The sequence below is a fragment of the Hemiscyllium ocellatum genome, chromosome 9 (assembly GCF_020745735.1).
Source record: "Hemiscyllium ocellatum isolate sHemOce1 chromosome 9, sHemOce1.pat.X.cur, whole genome shotgun sequence".
In the NCBI taxonomy this organism is placed as follows: domain Eukaryota; kingdom Metazoa; phylum Chordata; class Chondrichthyes; order Orectolobiformes; family Hemiscylliidae; genus Hemiscyllium; species Hemiscyllium ocellatum.
Genome location: NC_083409.1, coordinates 100,511,359 through 100,533,644, shown reverse-complemented (window position 1 = coordinate 100,533,644; position 22,286 = coordinate 100,511,359). Strand labels below are relative to the sequence as shown.

The following is a 22,286-nucleotide window of genomic DNA, read 5'->3' as shown; positions in this document are numbered from 1 at the left end:
TGAATTCAAAAAGATTATTTAAGCTTATTAAAAGAAAAGGAATAACTAGAGAGAGAATAGGACCTGGGCAGCATGGCGGCTCAGTGGTTAGCACTGCTACCTCACAACACCAGGAACCTGGGTTTGATTCCAGTCTTTTTTTTAGATTACTTACAGTAGTGGAAACAGGCCCTTCGGCCCAACAAGTCCACACCGACCCGCCGAAGCGCAACCCCCCCATACCCCTACATTTACCCCTTACCTAACACTACGGGCAATTTAGCATACCAATTCACCTGACCCGCACATCTTTGGACTGTGGGAGGAAACCGGAGCACCCGGAGGAAACCCACGCAGACACGGGGAGAACGTGCAAACTCCACACAGTCTGTCGGCTGAGTCAGGAATTGAACCCAGGTCCCAGGCGCTGTGAGGCAGCAGTGCTAACCTCTGGTGACTGTCTGTGTGGAGTTTGTATATTCTCCCTGTGTCTGTGTAGGTTTCCTCTGGGTGCTCTGCTTTCCTCCCACAATCCAGTTTAGGTGAACTGGCCAAGCTAAATTGCCCGGGATGTGCAATAATCTGGGGCAAATATGGGACAGGGGAATGTGCCTTGGTGGGTTATTCTTTGGAGGGTCGGTGTGGACCTGTTGGGCCGAAGGGCCTCTTTCCCCATTGTAGGGATTCGATGATTCTATGACTGTGAAACTTTGCAGAGGAATATAGATACATTGAGTGAGTAGACAAGGGTCTGGTAGATGGAATGCAATGTTGACAAACGTGAAGTCATCCATTTTGGTATGAGTAACAGTAAAAAGGATTATTACTTGAATGGTAAAATTTTGCAGCACGCTGCTGTGCAGAGGGACCTGTGTGTCCTTGTGCATGAATCACAGAGGGTTGGTCTGCAGGTACAACAGGTAATTAGGAAGGCAAATCGAATTTTGTTCTTCATTGCCAAAGGGATGGAGTTTAAAAGCAGGGAGGTTGTGTTGCAGCTGTACAATGTGCTGGTGAGGCCATACCTGGCGTACTATGTGCAGATTTGGTCTCCTTACTTGAAAAAGGATGTACGGGCACTGGAGGGGGTGCAGAGGAGGGTCACTAGGTTGATTCCAGAGTTGAGGGGGTTGGCTTATGAGGACAGACTGAGTAGACTTGGATTATATTCATTGCAATTCAGAAGAATGAGGGGAGATCTTATAGAAACATATAAAAATATGAAAGATAGAAGCAGAGAGGATGTTTCCACTGGCAGGTGAAGCTAGGACAAGAGGGCATAGCCTCAAAATTAGGGGAAACAGATTTAAGACTGAATTGAGAAGGAACTTCTTCACCCAGAGGGTTATGAATCTATAGAATTCCTTACCCAGTGAAGTAGTTGACGCTACTTCAGTAAATGTTTTTAAAGCTAAGGTAGAAATTCTTTTGAACAATAGAGGAATTAAGGGATACGGTGAGAGTGCGGCTAAGTGGTTCAGAGTCCACAAAAAGATCAGCCGTGATCTTATTGAGTGGCGGAGCGGCCTCAAAGGGCCGGACGGCCTACTCCTGCACCTAGTTCTTATCAGAAGAGGATGAAGATACTAGGGGGGAGCAAGCTGTCCTTGTCTATAACAGAGCTCAGCTGTGAGGAATGCTACAAACCAGACAGGACCTGACCAACAGCCCCTTCCAATGGATGGGAGCTGGGTACTGTATGCCATCATTGGCTGGAGATGATGCTGAAATCTGCATTTTTGGGATAAACTTCAGCCTTTATTGATTTGGTTCACATTTGCTTTTGCTGTCTGCAATAAAAGCTCATGTTTGGAACTGTCCGGTTGCCCGTCTGTACATGATGCAGCCCGAAACATTGACTCTCCTGCTTCTCGGATGCTGCCTGACCTGCTGTGCTTTTCCAGCACCAGACTCTCAACACTGATCTCCAGCATTTGCAGACCTCACTGTCTCCTGTCTGTACGTGACGTTCATTTACAGGACAATAACAAGCTGCAGGTATGCAGTGGGCATCGGGGACAGTGTAGTGGTGACTTAGAGAGTATTCAGACAGGATGCAGCTACAAACAGGTAATGTCTGTGGCCTGGTGGTTAAATAGTGACTGGAGTGAGAGGTAGATTGGAGATCGATGTGTGTCAGCCAAGCTAGTGTATACTGTGGGAAGCATGACTTTGTGCTTGCTGTACCATTATGCTGCTGGTGAGGGGCAACACTGGATTGCCAACACTTGCCGAGGTGCTTAGGAACCTTTCAGGGATGGCAAACTGAACATGAAATTCTATCATAAAACTAAACTACTGCAGATGCTGGAAGTCAGAAATTAAAACAGAAACTAGTCAGGAATTCTGGCAACATTTGTTGAAAAAGAAAAGTGAACTCTGTTTCTCTTTCTACAGATGCTTCCAGACCTGCTGTGTTTTTGTTCATTAATTCACGGGATGTTGGTGTCACTGGCTAGGCCAGCAGGTGTTAGAATAAAAATGTCAGAGAAACTCGGCAGAGCTTTGCAGAGGCAGCAACGGAATTAACATTTCAAGTCTGATTTGACACTTCTTCAGAACTTCTTTAGCCATTCTTCATGAACAGAGCGGTTAGGTGGGTTGCCAAGGTAAAAACCCCATGCAGGGTTATGAGGTTCAGGGGATGCTCTCTGGATGTTCAATGCAGCTTCAATGGGCTGAATGGCCTCTTTCTGCACGTGCAGGAATTCTCTGGAACTACATTGCCATTCCTCCATTGTTACAGGATCAAAATCCTGGAAATTCCTTATCGTACTTCAGATGTGCTTCGACCCAAAGACTTTATAAAAAAAATTCATGTGATGTCACTGTCTGTGCTAGCATTTATTACCCCTTTGCTCTTGATCCATATGACTTGCCAGGCCAATTCAGAGAGCAAAGAATAATCAACCACTTTGCTGTGGGTCTAACATCACATTTAGATAAGCCAATTTCCTTCCATAAAAGGTATTAATGAACCAGGAGGACTTGCCTAAAATTGACTGTGTCTTCATTGTCACCATTAAACTAGATTTCAATTCTCGATATTAAATTTCACCATCTGCCATGTTGGGATTCGAACCCATCTCCCCAGAACGTTACCTTGGGATTCTGGAATAGTAATCCAGGAACACCACTATTCCCCTTGCAGAGGTTGAAGAAAGCAGCTCACCATCATTAGAGATCATTTTAAAAAATGCCATGAGATAAACACATCTCATGAATGAATGTAAATAATAATGATGTCTGACTCTCTACTTCATTTGGAATAACACTCTTACCAGCTTTATGACTGAGCAGTTGTGGTGATTATAAGGTGAGTGTACGTTTTTTAAAAAAATCCCTTCAAGAGGTGTGGGTGCAATTGGCAAGGTTAGCATTTATTGCCCATTCTTAATCATTCATGATTTGAGCAGCATGCTGGATCACTTCACAGGACAGCTAAGAGTCAACTGCATTGTTGTGAATCCAGGGTTACACTTAAGCCCAGCGAGGATGGCACATTTCCTTTCCTGAAGTATATTAGTGAATTTATTTACTCATTCATGAGATACAGGCATCGCTGGCTGAGCCAGCACTTATTGCCCATCCCAAGCTGTCCTTCAGAAAGTGATGGTGAAGTGCCTTCTTGAACTGCTCCAGTCCATTAATATAGGTACAACTTGTGTAGGTACAACCTACTACACTTAAGGTAGCACAGTGGCTCAGTGGTCAGCACTGCTACCTCACAGCTCCAGATAGGTGGGTTCAATTCTCACCCCCAGGCAATTCTCTGTGCACAGTTTGCATGTGTCTGCCGGGGTTTCCTCTGAGTGCTCTGGCTTTCTCAAACAGTCCAAAGATGCTGCAAATTAGGTGGATTGGTGATGCTAAATTGCCTAGGCGAAAGTGGGGACTGGCGATTAGAGTGGTGCTGGAAAAGCACAACAGGTCAGGCAGCATCTGAGAAGCAGGAAAAGTCAATGTTTTGGGCAGGAGCCCTTCATCAGGAATTGGCTCCAGTCCGAAACATTGACTTTTCTCCTGGTCCTCGGATTCTGCCTGACCTGCTGTGCTTTTCCTGCACCACTCTACTCGAATCCTAGATTGCCTGTCGTGTCCAGAGATGTGCAGGCTGGATGGGTTAGCCATGGGAAATGTGACATTATGGGTAGAGGGTGAGCCTGGATGAAATGCTTTTGGAGGGTTGGTGTGGACTCAATGGGCTGAATGGCATGCTTTTGCATTGTAGGTGTTCTATGATTCTAACAACAATCGTATTAGAAAAAGAAATTCAAGGATTTTGATCCAGTGACCATGAAGAAATGGTGATATGTTTCCAATGGTGAGTGGCTTGAAGGGAAACTTGCAGGTGGTGGTGTTCCCATGTGTATCTCATTCCCATGGTGTTCCCTTGCCCTTCTAGATGGAAGTGAAAGGTTTGGAATTATGTGTGTCTTTATGATTTCATGGCCCTATCACTGAGACTGGCTTTTAACTGCACAAATTCCAGTAGCTATCGTGTTGGAATTTGAACCCATATCCCCTAAGCATTTGCCTGGGCCTCTGGATTATTAACTCAGTGAGGGTTACCATACAGCTGCCCAACATTTCCCCAGATAATTTGACTCAGCAACAGGGTTAATCAGTTAAATGCTTGTAAAGCACCTTATCTCACAATCAGTTGTAAACGTGACATGAAATATCATAAAACATTCAAGGTGGTAAATTCTCTGAGTCCAACAAGATATTTCCGAATTTAAACATTATTTGAGGGATTATTCATTCCAGTAGCGACTGATACAGGATCTGTGCACAAACAAATTTTATATGAAGGTCCCACTAGAATGGCCCTGTAATGACTTTAGCAAGCACAGATATTGCCTGCTACCCCTAATTAAATATGGTCCATTACAAATTCTTCAGTAACTCTTTGGGAGCTAACATTTTTCATATTATTCTCTTTTTGCCATTAAAGATGTGAAAGTGGTCAAAATGAATAAATGCATTTAGCGGTAAACCTACATAAACACCTGAGGATGACAGGAATAGAAGGATAGGATAGGTGAGATAATGTGGGAGGAGGCTCATGTGAATCATAAACACAGGTACACGACAGGTGAGCTAAAAGGCCTGTTGCTTTTCAATGCACATTCCAATGTAGTCACACACCTAACTAGACCACAATCCAACAAATATTTACGGGAGCCCTAAAATTCTTGTGTTCACTCAGCTTAGAGCTGGAGAAAGACAATTCTCATTAGCAGTGACGACTTTTAAAACAGTCGTTTTATACCTGCAATGTTCTAAATGGAACCACTTACCACACATTCTTATCGAGGCCTTCAATCCTTTTTGCATTTTTATGCCTGAGTAAATTCATCTGCAAAGTTGAAACAATTGGGCAATTTAATTCAGTTTTATGTAATCACAGATCTTAATAAAATAACATTAGGTTCAATCAATTAAAATGCAAGCAGAAGTTCCAATGTGTTGGCAAAGCAAATCTTAGCAGGACTTATACACTTAATGGTAAGGTCCTCGGGAGTGTTGCTGAACAAAGAGACCTTGGAGTGCAGGCTCATAGCTCCTTGAAAGTGGAGTCGCAGGCAGATAGGGTAGTGAAGGCGGCGTTTGGTATGCGTTCCTTTATTGGTCAGAGTATTGAGTACAGGAGTTGGGAGGTCATGTTGAGGCTGTACAGGACATTGGTTAGGCCACTGTTGGAATATTGCGTGCAATTCTGGTCTCCTTCCTATCGGAAAAATGTTGTGAAACTTGAAAGGGTTCAGAAAAGATTTACAAAGATGTTGCAAGGGTTGGAGAATTTGAGCTATAGGGAGAGGCTGAACAGGCTGGGGCTGTTTTCCCTGGAGCGTTGGAGGCTGAGGAGTGACTTTATAGAGGTTTACAAAATTATGAGGAGCATGAATAGGATAAATAGGCAAAGTCTTTTCCCTGGGGTGGGGGAGTCCAGAACTAGAGGGCATAGGTTTAGGGTAAGAGGGGAAAGATATAAAAGAGACCTAAGGGGCAACTTTTTCATGCAGAGGGTGGTACGTGTATGGAATGAGCTGCCAGAGGATGTGGTGGAGGCTGGTACAAGTGCAACATTTAAGAGGCATTTAGATAGGTATATGAATAGGAAAGGTTTGGAGGGATATGGGCCGGGTGCTGGCAGGTGGGACTAGATTGGGTTAGGGACCAGACCTGGTCGGCACAGACGGGTTGGATCCAAGAGTCTGTTTCCATGCTGTACATCTCTATGACTCTATGACTCTATAAGTGGTGGGTGTGGGTACAATTACAATGTTTAAGAGACAGCTGAATAAATACATGAAGAAGAAAGGTTTGGAGGGATATGGACCAGGAGCATACAGGTGAGACTAATTTAGTTTGGGATTATGTTCGGCATGGACTGATTGGACCGAAGGATCTGTTTCCTTCCTCAATGACTCTACCTTTCCCCCAGCCCCAGCCCCCTCCGATTTATCTTTCAGCCCCCTTGGGCACCCCCTTCTACATTTCTGATGAAGGGCTTATGCCCGAAACTTCAACTCTCCTGCTCCTCAGATGCTGCCTGACCCGCTGTGCTTTTCCAGCACCACACACTTGACTCTGAATGCCAGTATCTGCAGCCCTCCCTTTCTCTCAGTCCTGCCCTTGCCTGCTTCACCAAATTGCAAGACATCTAGATTGTAGCTGAGACCCTTGGTTCTATTGGCCTTTAGCAGTTCACTCTTGGATATTTGAAGATGAAACGTGCAACATGTTACAGCTAATAGTGTGCACCAACATGGATGGTATTAAAAGCAGCTGCTTCCCGAGAGGCAAGAGGCCACATTGCTTCGTGAATGTGGAGACGATTCATGCAGTGTACATCTGAACAAAACCATTGGATTCAGTGCCAGCACTTTTGAGGCCTGGATCAGGAAAGCGACTCAAAGATATCAACAGAAGAAAAGAAAGACAGTCACCATTTCAGTCGGGAGGAAGGGGTGGTGGCAACTAGAGCTGGGCACCCAAAGATCGCCTTTCCTGGGCTGCAGATAAAGAGAGATCAGGGTTCTGGGTCTTTTACTTACCCCAGTGGAAAGAGAGAGAGAACGAGCATGCGCTGCTGCTCTTGCAGAGGACCTGGCTGAGTTTCTAAAACAAAGTCCAAGGGTGACAGCATAGGAAAGCTGAGAATTTATTGGTTGTTAGCAGCTGCAGTTAGAGACTGTGTTTCAGCTTCAGCAACGCTGAAAAAATGTAAATTGCTAACCTAGCCCAGGGAAAGTAAGGTTTTGCAGGCACAGGAGAGGGAGCATATTAGTCTTGGTGCCAAACTCCTGCCTATTCTCTGAGATCCTGCACATTATTTCCAGACAATACATCCCAGAGTCTCACTACTCACTGCATGAAAAAGTTATTTTTCTCACTTTCCATTTGCTGCTTTTCAAAACTACTCTAATTTGGGCACTCATTATTAAGTCAAGAATGTGGCGCTAGAAGAGCACAGCTGGCCAGACAGCATCCGAGGAGCAGGAGAATCAACGTTTCGGGCATAAGCCCTTCATCAGGAGGGCTAATGAAGGGCTCTTGCCTGAAACATCAATTCTCCTGCTCCTCAGATGCTGCCTGACCGGCTGTGCTTTTCCAGCATCACACTCTTGACTCTGATCTCCAGCAAGTGCAGTCCTCACTTTCTCTCAGTCCTGCCCTCATCTGCTTTACCAAAATGCAAGACATCTGGATTGCAGCTGAGACCGGATGGTTTTACTGGTTTTAGCAGTTCAAGGGTAAGGAATTTCTACTAATATTCAGTTTATATTAATCAAGCAAGATAAAGTAAAGTAATTTTAAAAGTATAGTGTTGTGACACATCAGAGCAGCTCCTGCCAAACTGAATACCAGTCCCATGGCACATGGGGAGTTGCGGACACTTCACGTGACCCAGATGAGCTGACAGATAGACAGACAGACTGGCTGCCCAGACCTGAACTCCTGAGTCACTGAGGTTCATGATCAGCCACGTGGAGAGACCATTCAGTGAGGGGCCTGCAGGCAGGAGTGAGAGACCACCAGGCACACCAACAGGATCAAGAAGGTAGTGCAGGAGCCTGCAGAGAGGTCCAGCTCACTGACCAGTCATCCATTCCGGTCACCGTCAAGGCAGATGCAGCAAGAGCCAAACTAATGGCACCACCCATGGCCCAGCCGATCAGGAGGCAAGGAGAAAGAGTAGAAGGGCAGTACTGATAGGCTATTCTTTAACTAGCAGCGTTTCACTGGTTTCTGGCATCACTTCAAGATGATATAGAATCATAGAGATGTACAGCACAAAAACAGACTCCAACTTGTCTTTGCAAACCAGATACAGGTAGACCCCGCTATCGGAAAGTACAAAGTTAAAAATCACACAACACCAGGTTGTAGTCCAACAGGTTTAATTGGAAGCACACTAGCTTTCGGAGCGACATTCCTTCATCAGGTGATTGTCAAGCTAGTGTGCTTCCAATTAAACCTGTTGGACTATAACCTGGTGTTGTATGATTTTTAACTTTGTACACCCCAGTCTAACACCGGCATCTCCAAATCATGACTACTATCGGAAAGTACAGCATTCCCAGGAAACCTTTTGCAAGCAGGAAAATAGCACAAAGCAAAGATGCATGATTTTTTTCGGGAAAAAGTTTCGCCATTTCTTGTAAAAGCGAAAATCCTCTTCAGATTTACGAAAACAGGTACCCATGTAGCTCTTCCGTAAGAGCAAAATTGCGGAAAGTGAACGTTCAAAAAGCTGGGGATACAGCTATCCTAAATTAATCGGGTCCCATTTGACAGCACTTGGCCCATATCTCTGTGAACCATTTCTATTGATATACCAGCCCCCACCACTTCCACTGGCAGCTCTTTCCATATGGGCACTACCCTTTGCGTGAAAAGGTTGCCCCTTAGGTCCCTTTTAAATCTATCCCCTCTCACCCTTAACATATGCCATCTAGTTCTGGACTCCCCTGAAAAGATCTTGTCTACTTATCCTATCCATGCCCCTCATGATTACATAAACCTCTATAATGTTACCCCTCAGTCTCCGAAGCTCCTGGGGAAATAGACCCAAACTATTCAGCCTCTCCCTATAGCTCAAACCCTCCAACCCTGGCAACACCCTTGTAAATCTTTTCTGAACCCTTTCAAGTTTCACAACATCCTTCCTAAAGGAGGGAGACCAGAGTTGCACACATATTGTCTGGTTGGCCCTAAAGTTACATATGTCACAGGAGGCTGCAGTGTATTTTTCTGGGGGAGGGTGAACAGCCAGAGGTCCTGGTCCATATTGGTGCTAGCAACATAGGTAGGGAAAGGGATGTGGTCCTGCAGTCAAAATGTAGAGTGCCAGGTAGGACATCAGCAAGCATGACCACTAAAGTAGTATCTCTGGATCATCTCCAGAGCGAGACCCAGTGCCCCAGGAATCTAAAGCCCTTCATCCTGCACCAACCGTTCTGCCACACATTCATCTTTCTTACCATCCTATTCTAAGGATGGCAGTTTCCTTCCCTAAAGGACATTAGTGAACCAGATGGATTTTTCCAACAATCAGCAATGGATTCACGAAAATCATTAGACTCTTAACTTTACTGAATTCAAATTCCACCAGCTGCGATGGCAGGATGCAAACACAGGCTTCCGGAAGGTTATCTGGGTCTCTGATTAACAGTCTGGATTACCACTAAGCCATCAGCTACCCGTGAATGCCAGTCCTTGGAGGAGTTGAAAATAGAGAGGGACGTGGTATTGGATAGGCTGCCAATACTTGAGGTTGATAAGTCATCAGGTTATGTTATGTGAGGAAAGATTGGAGAAGTTGTGACCATTTTCCTTGGAGATCAGAAGTTAAGGGAAGATTCGATATAAGTTTTCAGGATAATGCAGAATCAGCGAGGATTAAACAGGGCGGAACTGTTACTGCTCATAAAAGGATCAATAATCAGAGTGGGAGAAAGTCAGGACTGCAGATACTGGTGATCAGAGTCGAGAATGTGGTGCTGGAAAAGCACAGCAGGTCAGACAGCATCCAAGAAGCAGGAGAATCGTCGTTTCGGGTATAAGCCCTTCATCAGTCCTCCTGTCGATTCTCCTGCTCCTTGAATGCTGCCTGACCTGCTGTGCTTTTCCAGCACCATACGTTGCCTCAATAATCAGAGTGCCAATTTTGAGTAGTTTGCAAAAGGAGCAAATGCAAAGCGAGAAAAATAACTTTTTCACACAGTGAGTAGTTAGATTCTGGAATGAACTGTCTGGAAGAGGTCATTACATTTCAATAGAAATAATGTGCAAGGTCTCAGAGATGAGGCAGGAGTTTGGCACCAAGACAAATTATTCAGAGAGCTGATGCAGACACAATAATGACTGGCCTCCTTTTCCACGTTATTAACTAAGGAAAAGAAAATCTATCGAGCTCAGTTTCATTCTGAGATCTGACTGGTCCAGAAGTACCATGGGCTGGGATATAAAAAGCTTTCATACGCTGCAGTGCAAAATCCCAGAATACAGTGTCCCCTGGCTCCTTGCATGAAACAATCCATGTACAAATGCAGCAAAATCTGGACAATATCCTGGCTTGGGCTCTCAGGTGACAAATAACAATTGCACCACAAAAGTGCCAGGCAATGACCATCTCCAATAAGGATGCAGATTTTCTTTAGCCAGAGAACCAAGGTTTATTGTACATAAAAAAAAGCTAGATATGTTAGAGACGGTCAGAAAGATCTGAAAAATGTGTTGCTGGAAATTCGCAGCAGGTCAGGCAGCATCCAAGAAACAGGAGAATCGACGTTTCGGGCATATGCCCTTCTTCCGAAACGTCGATTCTCCTGCTCCTTGGATGCTGCCTGATCTGCTGCGCTTTTCCAGCAACACATTTTTTCAGCTCTGATCACCAGTGTCTGCAGTCCTCACTTTTTCCATGGTTAGAAAGATCACAAACACAGCAAAACAAAGTTTCAACCTGTCTCCCAATTACAAATTCAGATAAATTACACCACCATCTCAACTCTTTCAGGTTCTACTCGCCTGACTCCTTACAATTTCCTTGCCTTTAGTGTGGGGGCAATTTAATGCATCCTTTACAAGTCTGCTGCTGTGAACATTTCACAAATCTGACAGCATACATTTTCTGAATTCTAAAGATTTCTAATCAAATTCTCCTGGCATGGACAATTCATAAACTAGACTTAACTGCTGAGGTGACTTGTTCCTTAAACTGTCCCAAAGTATATCTCAACAAGAAGCTAGATTTGCTTCTGAAATCAAACCCGATGTTTTCTGCACTGAAATTTTTTTTAAAAAGCATACTGAATCATAGGTTCTTCTGAAGTGAATGTAAAGCTAATAGCTTTAAATGCTTACCCATGTGTCATAAATCCAACAATAAAACATCTTTTAATTAAAATATTGCAGGGGCCTGCAGTCCTAGCTTTATGACAAATGCTGAATTTAAGTTACTGTTCTGGAAGGATTCTCTGAATTGATTCTTTAAAAAGAAACAGAGGTAACCAATATTCACCAAAATTTCTAAATCATAATTCCAAAAAATAGTAATGTATAAACTGTACACCTTTCGTCACAAACATGTTTGAACTGCATTGACAACATTGTGGCTCATCTGAAGACAGCATGCTAAGCAGATAACGTTCACTGACTTTTCCAGAACTAACATCACTAATTAGAGCTATACCTAGTACAAAGCGAGATGATTGTGTATGTTGGAGGTCAATCATTCTCATTCAGGTCACCACTGCAAGACACGTACAAGATAGTGTCCAAGGTGCAATTATCTTCAGCCTGGTTTATCAATGATTTTCTCTCCATCAAAAGGTCTGAAGTGTAGGTGTTCGCCAATGAGTGCACAATGTTCGGCACCATTCATGACTCCTCAGTTACTGAGTCACAGCGCAACAGGATCTGGATAGCATTCAGGTTTAGGCTGACACATTATATTTATTATTAATGCCACACAAGTGCGGAGTAGTTACCATTTCCAGAGGAGATGCTGAATCCGCCACTATCAACATTGTAGGGGTTAACATTACCCAGAAAGTGAATTGGCTATATAAATAATGTGACTACAAGAGCAGCTCAGAGACTAGCAATTCTGTTAAAAAATCACACAACACTCGCTTATAGTCCAACAGGTTTATTTGGAAGCACTAGCTTATGGAGTGCTGCTCTTTCACCAGTGTCTCCAAATCATGACTACATAGAAATTCTGTGGCAAGTAATTAACCTGATTACCATTAACAAGCCATAAGGAGTGTGACAGAATACACTTTACATGCACTTCCTTCACCTCTGATGCACAGCAGCAGCTGTAGCATCTACAAATTACACTGCAGAAAAAAGGCAGCTTACCACCACCTTCTCAAAGCTTGGGCAATCAATGCTGGCCCAGCCATTGACACCCACACCCCATGTGTGAATAAAATAACTCATCCAGAAGTGATTCCTTAAGGGTGCAAGATCTTCTGGAGGAATACTGGATTCTTCAACCAATCTCAAAGCTGTTATGGACTAGACCAAACCCAGCTCAAAGATAACAAGGAGACAGCCTAGACCGCAACCTTTCCTTATTTAAAGGCAAGTATAAGTTGCTGTGTTCCAGATGTAATTCAATTAGTTACATTACTCGGCTTTAAGCAAAACACTCTTTATTCTTACCCTATATTTAAAGTACAAACAAAAACAAAGAAGAATTAATATAACTTTAACTCTATTGGAAAACTTAACAGAATAACAGATTATTTAATTATTAAACAGTAACTGTTCCAACACAGTAACATGTTATAAACACCCTTGGCAAAGACAATGTCAGGAAAACAGATTGTCCCACTCACTATTCTGGCAGCATGGAGAGAAACCAAGATTTTAACTGTAACAGAGGGAGAGGTTTAACTGCTTCCACAACCAGCTTCAAAACCCCAACAACTACTGAAACCTAAACTAAAATCCAGGTTCGATGAGAACCCAACTCCACCCATTCAGGCTGCTTCTGTTCTACCAACTTCTTAAAAATTCCAAGGTCTCACATGCTGTTTATTTTATTGGCTTGGAGTAGACCAATCAAAACCTCTGTCTCAACCTCCCTTCATTTAAAAAAAGGACAAAATGTAGCTAATAAATCCATCGTACCATCACAAAGTTAATCAAGAGTTAGTTAGCTCAATTGGCTGGATGGCAGACTTGTGAAACACACTGACGCCAATAGTGTAGGTTCAATTCCCACATTGGCTCAGGATACCAAAAAGGATTCTCCTTTACAATTTCTGCCCTCACCTGAGGCATGATGATCACAGATTAAATCACCACCAGTTTTCTCTTCCTAATGAGAGTGTAGTTTGCTGAGACTGTGGCGACTTTACCTATTTTGTTATAGAAGCAAATTGCAAACAGCCTGCAGAAATACGCTAAGCAGTCTATACATTTTGCAATGCAGCAAGAACAAAAAGATAGCTTACCATTGAGGTGGAACCCTTCCGGTTGATTGAATAATGAAGAAGGCTTTGTGTTGTTTGCATATATTTCAGCCAATGGGTGCAATACATTCCTGCAATAGGGAACTAACAGAGAGAAAACATAACACTGAGGTAATTATATTTTCAAAACTAATTCTTTGGCTGAAAGGTGCTTTTGGAAAACTTGTTGATGGGATTATGGCAATTTAATTCATTCTTCCTTTCAAGACAAGACACGCTCAATAACATGTTGCATCCTGACTAAGTCCAAAGTTTCACAAAGCACCTACTTTTGTTAGCACGCTTACAAATTAACTGCTGAATATGAAAACATCACTATCAACACCGAGAACAAGTTGCTAGTTCATGAACAAGCACATTTACATCTGAAAAGTAAACAAGTGGAATTATGGTCAGTCTTCCAATCCTAACCTAGACATACAAGGCAGCAACAGATTGATCCGAAAATTATTAGATCTAAAATCCTCGGCTAATTGGGGACTCACTTTCTTTCCAAGCAAACAAGTTGCAATTCAAATCTTTTCACGTAACCCAGGCACAAAGCCAGGTGTAAGATTTTTAAAGCAGCTCTCTTGAATAAGTCATTAGGCTGAATTTTTGTCAGAGTGCTCAGGTATGTTTCAGTGCGTGAACGGCCACATTTTGTTTTCCGAGCAAATCTGATTTTCTTCTGCATTCCCAAATTGGTGCCATTTTCCGCTGGCTTTTTGTGCAGCTCAGGAAGGTCCATCAACCATCACTGAGGTCGGGTTCCCCTTTTTCAACTGGGAGTGAAAATCAGATTTTATCTTGTATGTCAAATGTCGCTTTTTTTTTAATGTAGTGATTCAACACAGGGACCTATCCTTCAAAGATAAGTTAACTTTTACATTGGTCAGTCGTGTATATTTATTCACATGTATTACAAAGTCGTTCCAATGGAAACAGTACCACCAAGCAATGAAAAGTGTGCCAAAATGACCTGCCTGCCAGTACTGTCATCTTTTCTGCTGTGATTTTTTTTCTGTTTTTTAAAATTTTTTTAAACCTTTTCTTCTTTTTTTTTATTAACCCCCACACTACCGTCTAACTGCGGTAGTGCTTATTTTTTCCCCAGCACCCATGGTGTGTGTGTGCAGGTGTGAGACGCAGTGAGAGACATCTGCTGTGATTTAAAAGACTTTGACTTATTTAAATAAAGCTTCAGCAAATGAAACGTCTCTAAACTTCTTGCCCATATTGATTGGCTGGCATACTGCTTTAAAATTGAAATGAGCATAGAATCCCTACAAGGTGGATTCTGGATTAGTGGTGCTGGAAGAGCACAGCAGTTCAGGCAGCATCCAAGGAGCAGTGAAATCGACGTTTTGGACAAAAGCCCTTCATCAGGAATAAAGGCAGTGAGCCTGAAGGTGGAGAGATAAGCTAGAGGAGGGTGGGGGTGGGGATAGAGTAGCATAGAGTACAATGGGTGAGTGGGCGAGGGGATGAAGGTGATAGGTCAGGGAGGAGAGGGTGGAGTGGATAGGTGGAAAAGGAGCTAGGCAGGTCGGACAAGTCCGGACAAGTCACGGGGACAGTGCTGAGCTGGAAGTTTGAAACTAGGATGAAGTGGGGGAAGGGGATTGAGGAAGCTGTTGAAGTCCACATTGATGCTCTGGGGTTGAAGTGTTCCGAGGTGGAAGATGAGGCGTTCTTCCTCCAGGCGTCTGGTGGTGAGGGAGCGGCGGTGAAGGAGGCCCAGGACCTCCATGTCCTCGACAGGTGGGGGGGAAGTTGAAATGTTGGGCCACGGGGCAGTGGGGTTGATTGGTGCGGGTGTCTCGGAGATGTTCCCTAAAGCGCTCTGCTAGGAGGGGCCCAGTCTCCCCAATGTAGAGGAGACCGCATCGGGAGCAACGGATACAATAAATGATATTAGTGGATGTGCAGATAAAACTTTGATGGTTGTGGAAGGCTCCTTTAGGGCCTTGGATAGAGGTGAGGGAGGAGGTGTGGGCACAGCTTTTACAGTTCCTGCGGTGGCAGGGGAAAGTGCCAGGATGGGAGGGTGGATTGTAGGGGGGCGTGGACCTGGCCAGGTAGTCACAGAGGGAACGGTCTTTCCGAAAGGCGGAAAGGGGTGGGGAGGGAAATATATCCCGGGTGGTGGGGTCTTTTTGGAGGTGACGGAAATGTCGGAGGATGATTTCATCCTCATCTTCTGCCTCGGAACACTTCAACCCCAGGGCATCAATGTGGACTTCAACAGTTTCCTCATTTTCCCTTCCCCCACCTCATCCTAGTTTCAAACTTCCAGCTCAGCACTGTCCCCATGACTTGTCCGGACTTGTCCGACCTGCCTAGCCTCCTTTTCCACCTATCCACGCCACCCTCTCCTCCCTGACCTATCACCTTCATCTCCTCCCTCACTCACCCATTGTACTCTATGCTACTTTCTCCCCACCCCCACCCTCCCCTAGCTTATCTCTCCACCCTTCAGGCTCACTGCCTTTATTCCTGATGAAGGGCTTTTGTCCAAAACGTCGATTTCACTGCTCGTTGGATGCTGCTTGAACTGCTGTGCTCTTCCAGCAACACCAATCCAGAATCTGGTTTCCAGCATTGCCAGTCATTGTTTTTACCCCTACAAGGTGGAAGCAGGCCATTCGGTCCATCAATCCAAACCGACTCTCCAAAGACCATCCCACCCAGACCCACTCGTTGACCCTATCCATGTAACTCTGCATCTCCTATGGCTAATCCTGGGCACTATGGGCAATTTAGCATGGTCAATCCACCTAGCCCATATATCATTGGGCTGTGGGAAGAAACCGGAATATCTGGAAGAAACCCACACAAACACAGGGAGAATGTCCAAACTCCACAGTGACAGTCACCCAAGGGCAGAATTGAACCTGGGGTCCTGGCGCTGTGAGGCAGCAATGCTAATCACTGAGCCATTGCACCAAATGCCTTCTATTCATTCCTTCCCAGACAGCAGTGCAGATGAATGACATATTCAACAAATTTTAACAATAGTTTGCAACTTTGAAGGATAGCAAGTAGTATAAAGATTTTATTTCCCCAAAATTTGGGAATACATTTTTTTTCAATATAAATTATATGAAGGCTTTCAATACCTGGTGACAAGCTTATTCGCCTCCACCCGCCCCCACAACCACCTCTCCCCCCAACACCCCCCACCCCTACATACACACACATCACTAACACCACATTCACCAATGGAATACCAATTTCCATTAATGTTGCAAGTATTTTGAGGATTGCCAAGTTATGAATACTGGGTGAGTGAATACGGAGTATATATGAAGAATGAGGTGGCACGGAGGAACATGAAGAATAGAGGGGGTATGGGCTGACATGGGTGATCTGAGTGGACATGGCCAGGTGGGAAGGGGTGTTGGGTGGAGGGATAAGAGAGGTGAGATATGATTGGGAGCTGGGATAATGTGTTGGAGAACTGAGATGGGCCTTCTAAACAATTCATTTCCACAGCCTCATTCCTCACTCTCAAACTTGTAGCTCATAAACTGCACTGCAACCCTTCCTTCACTATACTGTGAAAACCCAAAAATAGATGGCAAACTCACACAACCTCCAAGCTGCGAAAATGTGCAGGCCACATTTTCCTGAGCCCAGAGAAAGATTTGACCCATTAAATCAAGACCACGTCTGCCCGTTTACGTAGATATACAAGATCCTATTACTTGATCAAGGGGAATTCTCCCAATGCCCAAACCTGCATATCACAAAGAACAAAGAAAATTTACAGCCCAGGAACAGGCCCTTCGGCCCTCCAAGCCTGAGCCGATCCAAATGTACTGTCTAAACTTAGGTTAGAAAGTTATTAATGCATTGCCATTTTCAGGACTTTGCAAAAAAGTTTGTTTTGTACAAACTGTATTTAAAAATGTCTAAACGGTTGAAGATCATTTCGGGTGTGTAACAAATGTGGAACTATAATTGTAAGTCCTTCGTCAAAACCTCAGCTCGTCTTTCTCGTTATGTAGGCTGACTGATGTTTTCATTCTTTCCAGTATCTGCAGTTTTATTTTAACAACAGAACAGCACATTGATCAAGAAAATGTGACATATGGATTTTCATATGGCATTTTTCAGGTGCTACATAATGACCTAGATGATAAAATCAAAATATATATATTGTCAGAATAACAATTCTGACATAATTACATTTCTAGAATGCCTTCAAAATAGCAAAACCTTTCAGGAATGCAATCAGATAAAAAAAAGACACTGTCATCAAGAATTGTCAAACACTTGAGCAATTTAGTTTATACTTTACAGGATGTGGGTGTTGCCCTTGAATGTCCTTGTTGCCCTTCATCTCACACTGCATTGAACGTAATCTACCACCTCTCCATTCACTCCACCAACTTGTCAATATCCTTTTGGAGTTCCATACAATCCTCCTCCAACTCAATGGGCTGAATGGACTACTCCTGTTCCTATGCTTCTATCTGCGGGACTCCACCACGAACATTCCTCCAGCCTGATAAATATCCATTGACCATTACCCTCTGTTTTCTACCACTCAATTTTGTATCAACATTGACACTTCAATCTGTTACACCATGATTGACAACTTTCCTCACACAAGTCTATTGTGAGGCAGTGCATCAAATATCTTTTGTAAATCCTTGTTTACCACACCATGAGCATTACTTTGGAGACTTAAAGGATTCTTCAGGGGCCCAACAGGGTAATGCTGAGAGGATGTTTCCCATCACGGGAGAGTGTGGACTACAGGGCATAGTCCCAGAATAAAGGGGTGTCTAGGAAAGACTGAGATGAGGAGGAATGTGGAATTTCCTCTTTCTGAGAATCTTGAACACCTGAATCACAGACAGCTGTAGGGTCACAGAGTCCGTGTGCATATTTAAGACTGACATAAATAGATTCTTGATCAGTCAGGGAGATTCAAAGGGAAAAGGCAAGAGAGTGAACGCTGGGTCAGCCATTATCCTTTTGAATAGTAGATCGGGCTTGAGGGGCCGAACGGCCTATCCCAGTTCCTATTTCTGATGGCCTTATTACTGTCATCAGTCCTGAAAACCTCCACCACGTTGGTTAAACATGATTTTCCCCATTTTTTACAGAAAAATCCATGCGGGGTCACGGTGACCTTTACTGAGAACGGTTTAATATTCCCGATTATTTGTTGATTTTAAATTTCACCACCTGCGGTGTCCCCACAACATGAACTTGGGCTCCTGGATCACTGGCCCCAGTGGCAGTATCCCCGAGGAGCTGGAGGGGTTTATAACGGAGCCGGAAAAGGAGGGAGAAATGGAGACGATTGGGAAAGATTATGGACATAGCACCGAGACTAGAATCAGAGAGAGTGCAATATTCAGACGGTAAAGGGTTTTAGAGCAACAATATCCATTTGTAAACTGGAGATCATTGCCAGGAAAGTAAAGGGACAGTCTAGAAAATTAATTTTCATGTTAACAGATACAATTCCCTGCCCAAAACAGTGGTGGGAGATGCCAACAAACGATTGCAGATGGGAAAAGGCATGTTTAAACGGATTGGGACTGTCATGCCTTTCAGATCTGAGGTGGAAGAATCTGAATTTCCCTCAGCCCCGGTTCCTACCTTTGGATTTTTCTTTTTAACCTTTGGACCGGTTTTCTGGCCGGCGGGGTGACACGGGAGAGAATGATTAACTGGAGAGATCAGCAGTAACAGGAAGCATTGCGGCTGCCGACAGTAGGAAGCTTGCTTAGATGATGATCTCCCGGCAGTCCCAACCTCATATGCCTCACTCTATCTAAACAACCTTTGATCTCTGTGTCCTTGTATGGCATCTTCTGTCAATACATTTTACTGTGCTCAGGTATCAAAATCAAAATCAAGTTACTGGGATGGCAGAACTGACAGATCAAAAAAAGATTGGATAGGTTAAGACTACAGTCACTGACATTTATAAGAATGAGGGGGATTTCGTAGAAACTTATGAAATTCTAACAGGACTAGACAGGTTAGATGCAGGAAGGATGTTCCCAGTGGCAAGGGAGTCTGGAGCCAAGGATCACAGTCTAAGGATAGAAGGTAAGCCACTTAGGACTGAGAGGAGCAGATAGAGTGGTGAGCCTGTAGAATTCACTGCCACAGAAAACAGTCAAGACCAAACATCATATGATTTAAAGATAGGATAGTGAAGAAGACGTTTGGTATGCTTTCCTTTATTGGTCAGAGTATTGAGTACAGGAGTTGGGAGGTCATGTTATGGCTGTACAAGACATTGGTTCAGCCGCTGTTGGAATATTGTGTGCAATTCTGATCTCCTTCTTTTTGGAATGATGTTGTAAAACTTGAAAGGGTTCAGAAAAGATTTACAAGGATGTTGCCAGGGTTGGAGGATCTGAGCTATAGGGAGAGGCTGAACAGGCTTGGGCTGTTTTCCCTGGAGCGTCGAAGGCTGAGGGGTGACCTTATAGAGGTTTACACAATTATGAGGGGCATGGATAGGATAAATAGACAAAGTCTTTTCCCTGGGGTCGGGGAGTCCAGACTAGAGGGCATAGGTTTAGGGTGAGAGGGGAAAGATATAAAAGAGACCTAAGGGGCAACTTTTTCACACAGAGGGTGATACATGTATGGAATGTGCTGCCAGAGGATGTGGCGGAGGCTGGTACAATTGCAACATTTAAGAGGCATTTGGATGGGTATATGAATAGGAAGGGTTTGGAGGGATTTGGGCCGGGTGCTGGCAGGTGGGACTAGATTGGGTTGGGATATCTGGTCAGCATGGACAGGTTGGACCGAAGGGTCTGTTTCCATGCTGTCCATCTCTATGACTCTATGACTAAGGAGTTGAACATAGTTTTGAAGCTAAAGGAAATAAAAAGAATATGGGGGAAATGCAGATACAGGTTATTGAGTTGGTCTTAATCATGATGAATGGCAGAGTAGACTCAAGGCCAAATGGCCTATCCCTGCCCCTATTTTCAATCTTTCTAACTAAGGATCAGCATCTAAGGATACTGGATAGGCCTTTTAGGACTGAGATGAGGAAAAATTTCTTCACCGAGAGAGTGATGAGCCTGTGGAATTCCCTGCTACAGAAAATGGTTCAGGCCAAAATGTTGAATGTTTTCAAGAAGGGGTTAGATATAGCTCCTAGGGTTAAAATGATCAAAGGGTGGGGGAACAGGATACGGATTGAAATTCAGCTGTGATCATATTGTATGGAGGAGCAGGCTTGAAGGGCTGAATGGCCTACTCTTGCTCCTATTTTTTATGTAACTATTAAACTGATCTTAACCCCCATAAGTCACACCGATTTCCAACCACCCCACCTCATGGACCCCAGCTGAACACAACTCCACAGATACCCTGCCCTGAGACCACAAGACATAAGAGCAAAATTCAGCCATTCAGATTAGATTCCCTACAGTGTGGAAACAGGCCATTTGGTCCAACAAGTCCAGGCTGACCCATTTCCCTCTGACTAATGCACCCAACACTATGGGCAATTTAGCATGGCCAATCCACCTGACATACACGTCTTTGGATTGTAGGAGGAAACCAGAAGGAACCTACACAGACGCGGGGAGAATGTGCAACTCCACACAGACAATTGCCCAAGCTGGAATCAAATCCAGGTCCACAGTGCTGTGAGGCAGCAGTGCTAACCACTGAGCCACCATGCTGCCTGTCAGCTTATTGAGTCTTCACCATTCAATGAGATCATGTTAGATTTGATAACCTTGAAGTCCACTCACCTGCCTATTCCCTAAAACACTTGATTTCCTTACTAATTAAAAACTCATCTGTCTTAGCCTTTGATTGGATGTTCCTGGGTAAGGAGCTCTGACAAGCTTAATTGCACAGGTAGGAGATCACTGATATCACCTCTGACTTTGATTCAAAAATTCTTGTCCGTAAAGCGCTATAGGATCTCATGAGGATGTGAGAAGGGCTATATAAATTCAGTTATAGAGATGCACAACACAGAAACAGACCATTTGGTCCAACTCATCCATGCCGACCAGATATCCTAAGCTGATCTAGTCATTTCCCAGCACTTGACCCATATCCCTCTAAATCCTGCCTATTCATGTACCCATTTAAATTTTGTAATTGAAGCAGTCTCCATCCATCTCCTTTGACAAGTCATTCCATACAGACACCACCCTTTACATGAAAAACTTGCCCCTGAGATCTCTTTTAAATCTTTCTCCTCTCACCTTTAGCTTATGTCCTCTAGTTTTAGACTCCCCTACCCAGGGGAAAAGATCGTGGTTATTTATTTTCCTTTGTTCCTTTTGTATTCAGTTTTGTAATATGGGAATAAAAACAACACTGGAAAAACTCAGCAGGTCTGGCAGCATCTGTGGAGAGAGAACCAGAGTCAACATTTCATAGAACATAGAACAGTACAGCACAGAACAGGCCCTTCAGCCCACGATGTTGTGCTGACCACTGATCCTCATTTATGCACCCTCAAATTGCTGTGACCATAAGCATGTCCAGGAGTCTCTTAAATGTCCCCAATGACCCTGCCTCCACAACTGCTGCTGGCAACGCATTCCATGCTCTCACAACTCTCTGTGTAAAGAACCCGCCTCTGACATCCCCTCTATGCTTTCCTCCAACCAGCTTAAAACTATGACCCCTCATGTTAGTCATTTCTGCCCTGAGAAATAGTCTCTGGCTATCGGCTCTATCTATGCCTCTCATTATCTTGTATACTTCAATTAGGTCCCCTCTTCTTCTCCTTTTCTCCAGTGAAAAAAGTCCGAGCTCAGTCAACCTCTCCTCATGAGATAAGCCATCCAGTCCTGGCAGCATCCTGGT

The 22,286-nt window shown here is 44.0% G+C and overlaps 1 protein-coding gene across 3 annotated transcripts in view; it reads right to left on the bottom strand.

The window, feature by feature from the left end:
• Positions 1-19,227, bottom strand: part of LOC132818842 (kynurenine--oxoglutarate transaminase 3-like) — a 76,717-nt gene extending 57,490 nt beyond the window's left edge. The window contains exons 1-3 of one of the 3 annotated variants that reach the window (XM_060829975.1): positions 19,080-19,227; positions 13,461-13,562; positions 5,283-5,341 (exon numbers count right to left, since the gene is read on the bottom strand). In XM_060829975.1, the coding sequence (XP_060685958.1) occupies positions 5,283-5,341; positions 13,461-13,547 (146 nt within the window). In that variant the 5' untranslated portion in view covers positions 13,548-13,562; positions 19,080-19,227. Of the gene's footprint in view, positions 1-5,282; positions 5,342-12,839; positions 12,926-13,278; positions 13,345-13,460; positions 13,563-19,079 lie in introns of those variants that run through there. The other 2 variants (XM_060829976.1, XM_060829977.1) reach the window with 2 other exon arrangements.
• Positions 19,228-22,286: the final 3,059 nt, after the last annotated feature.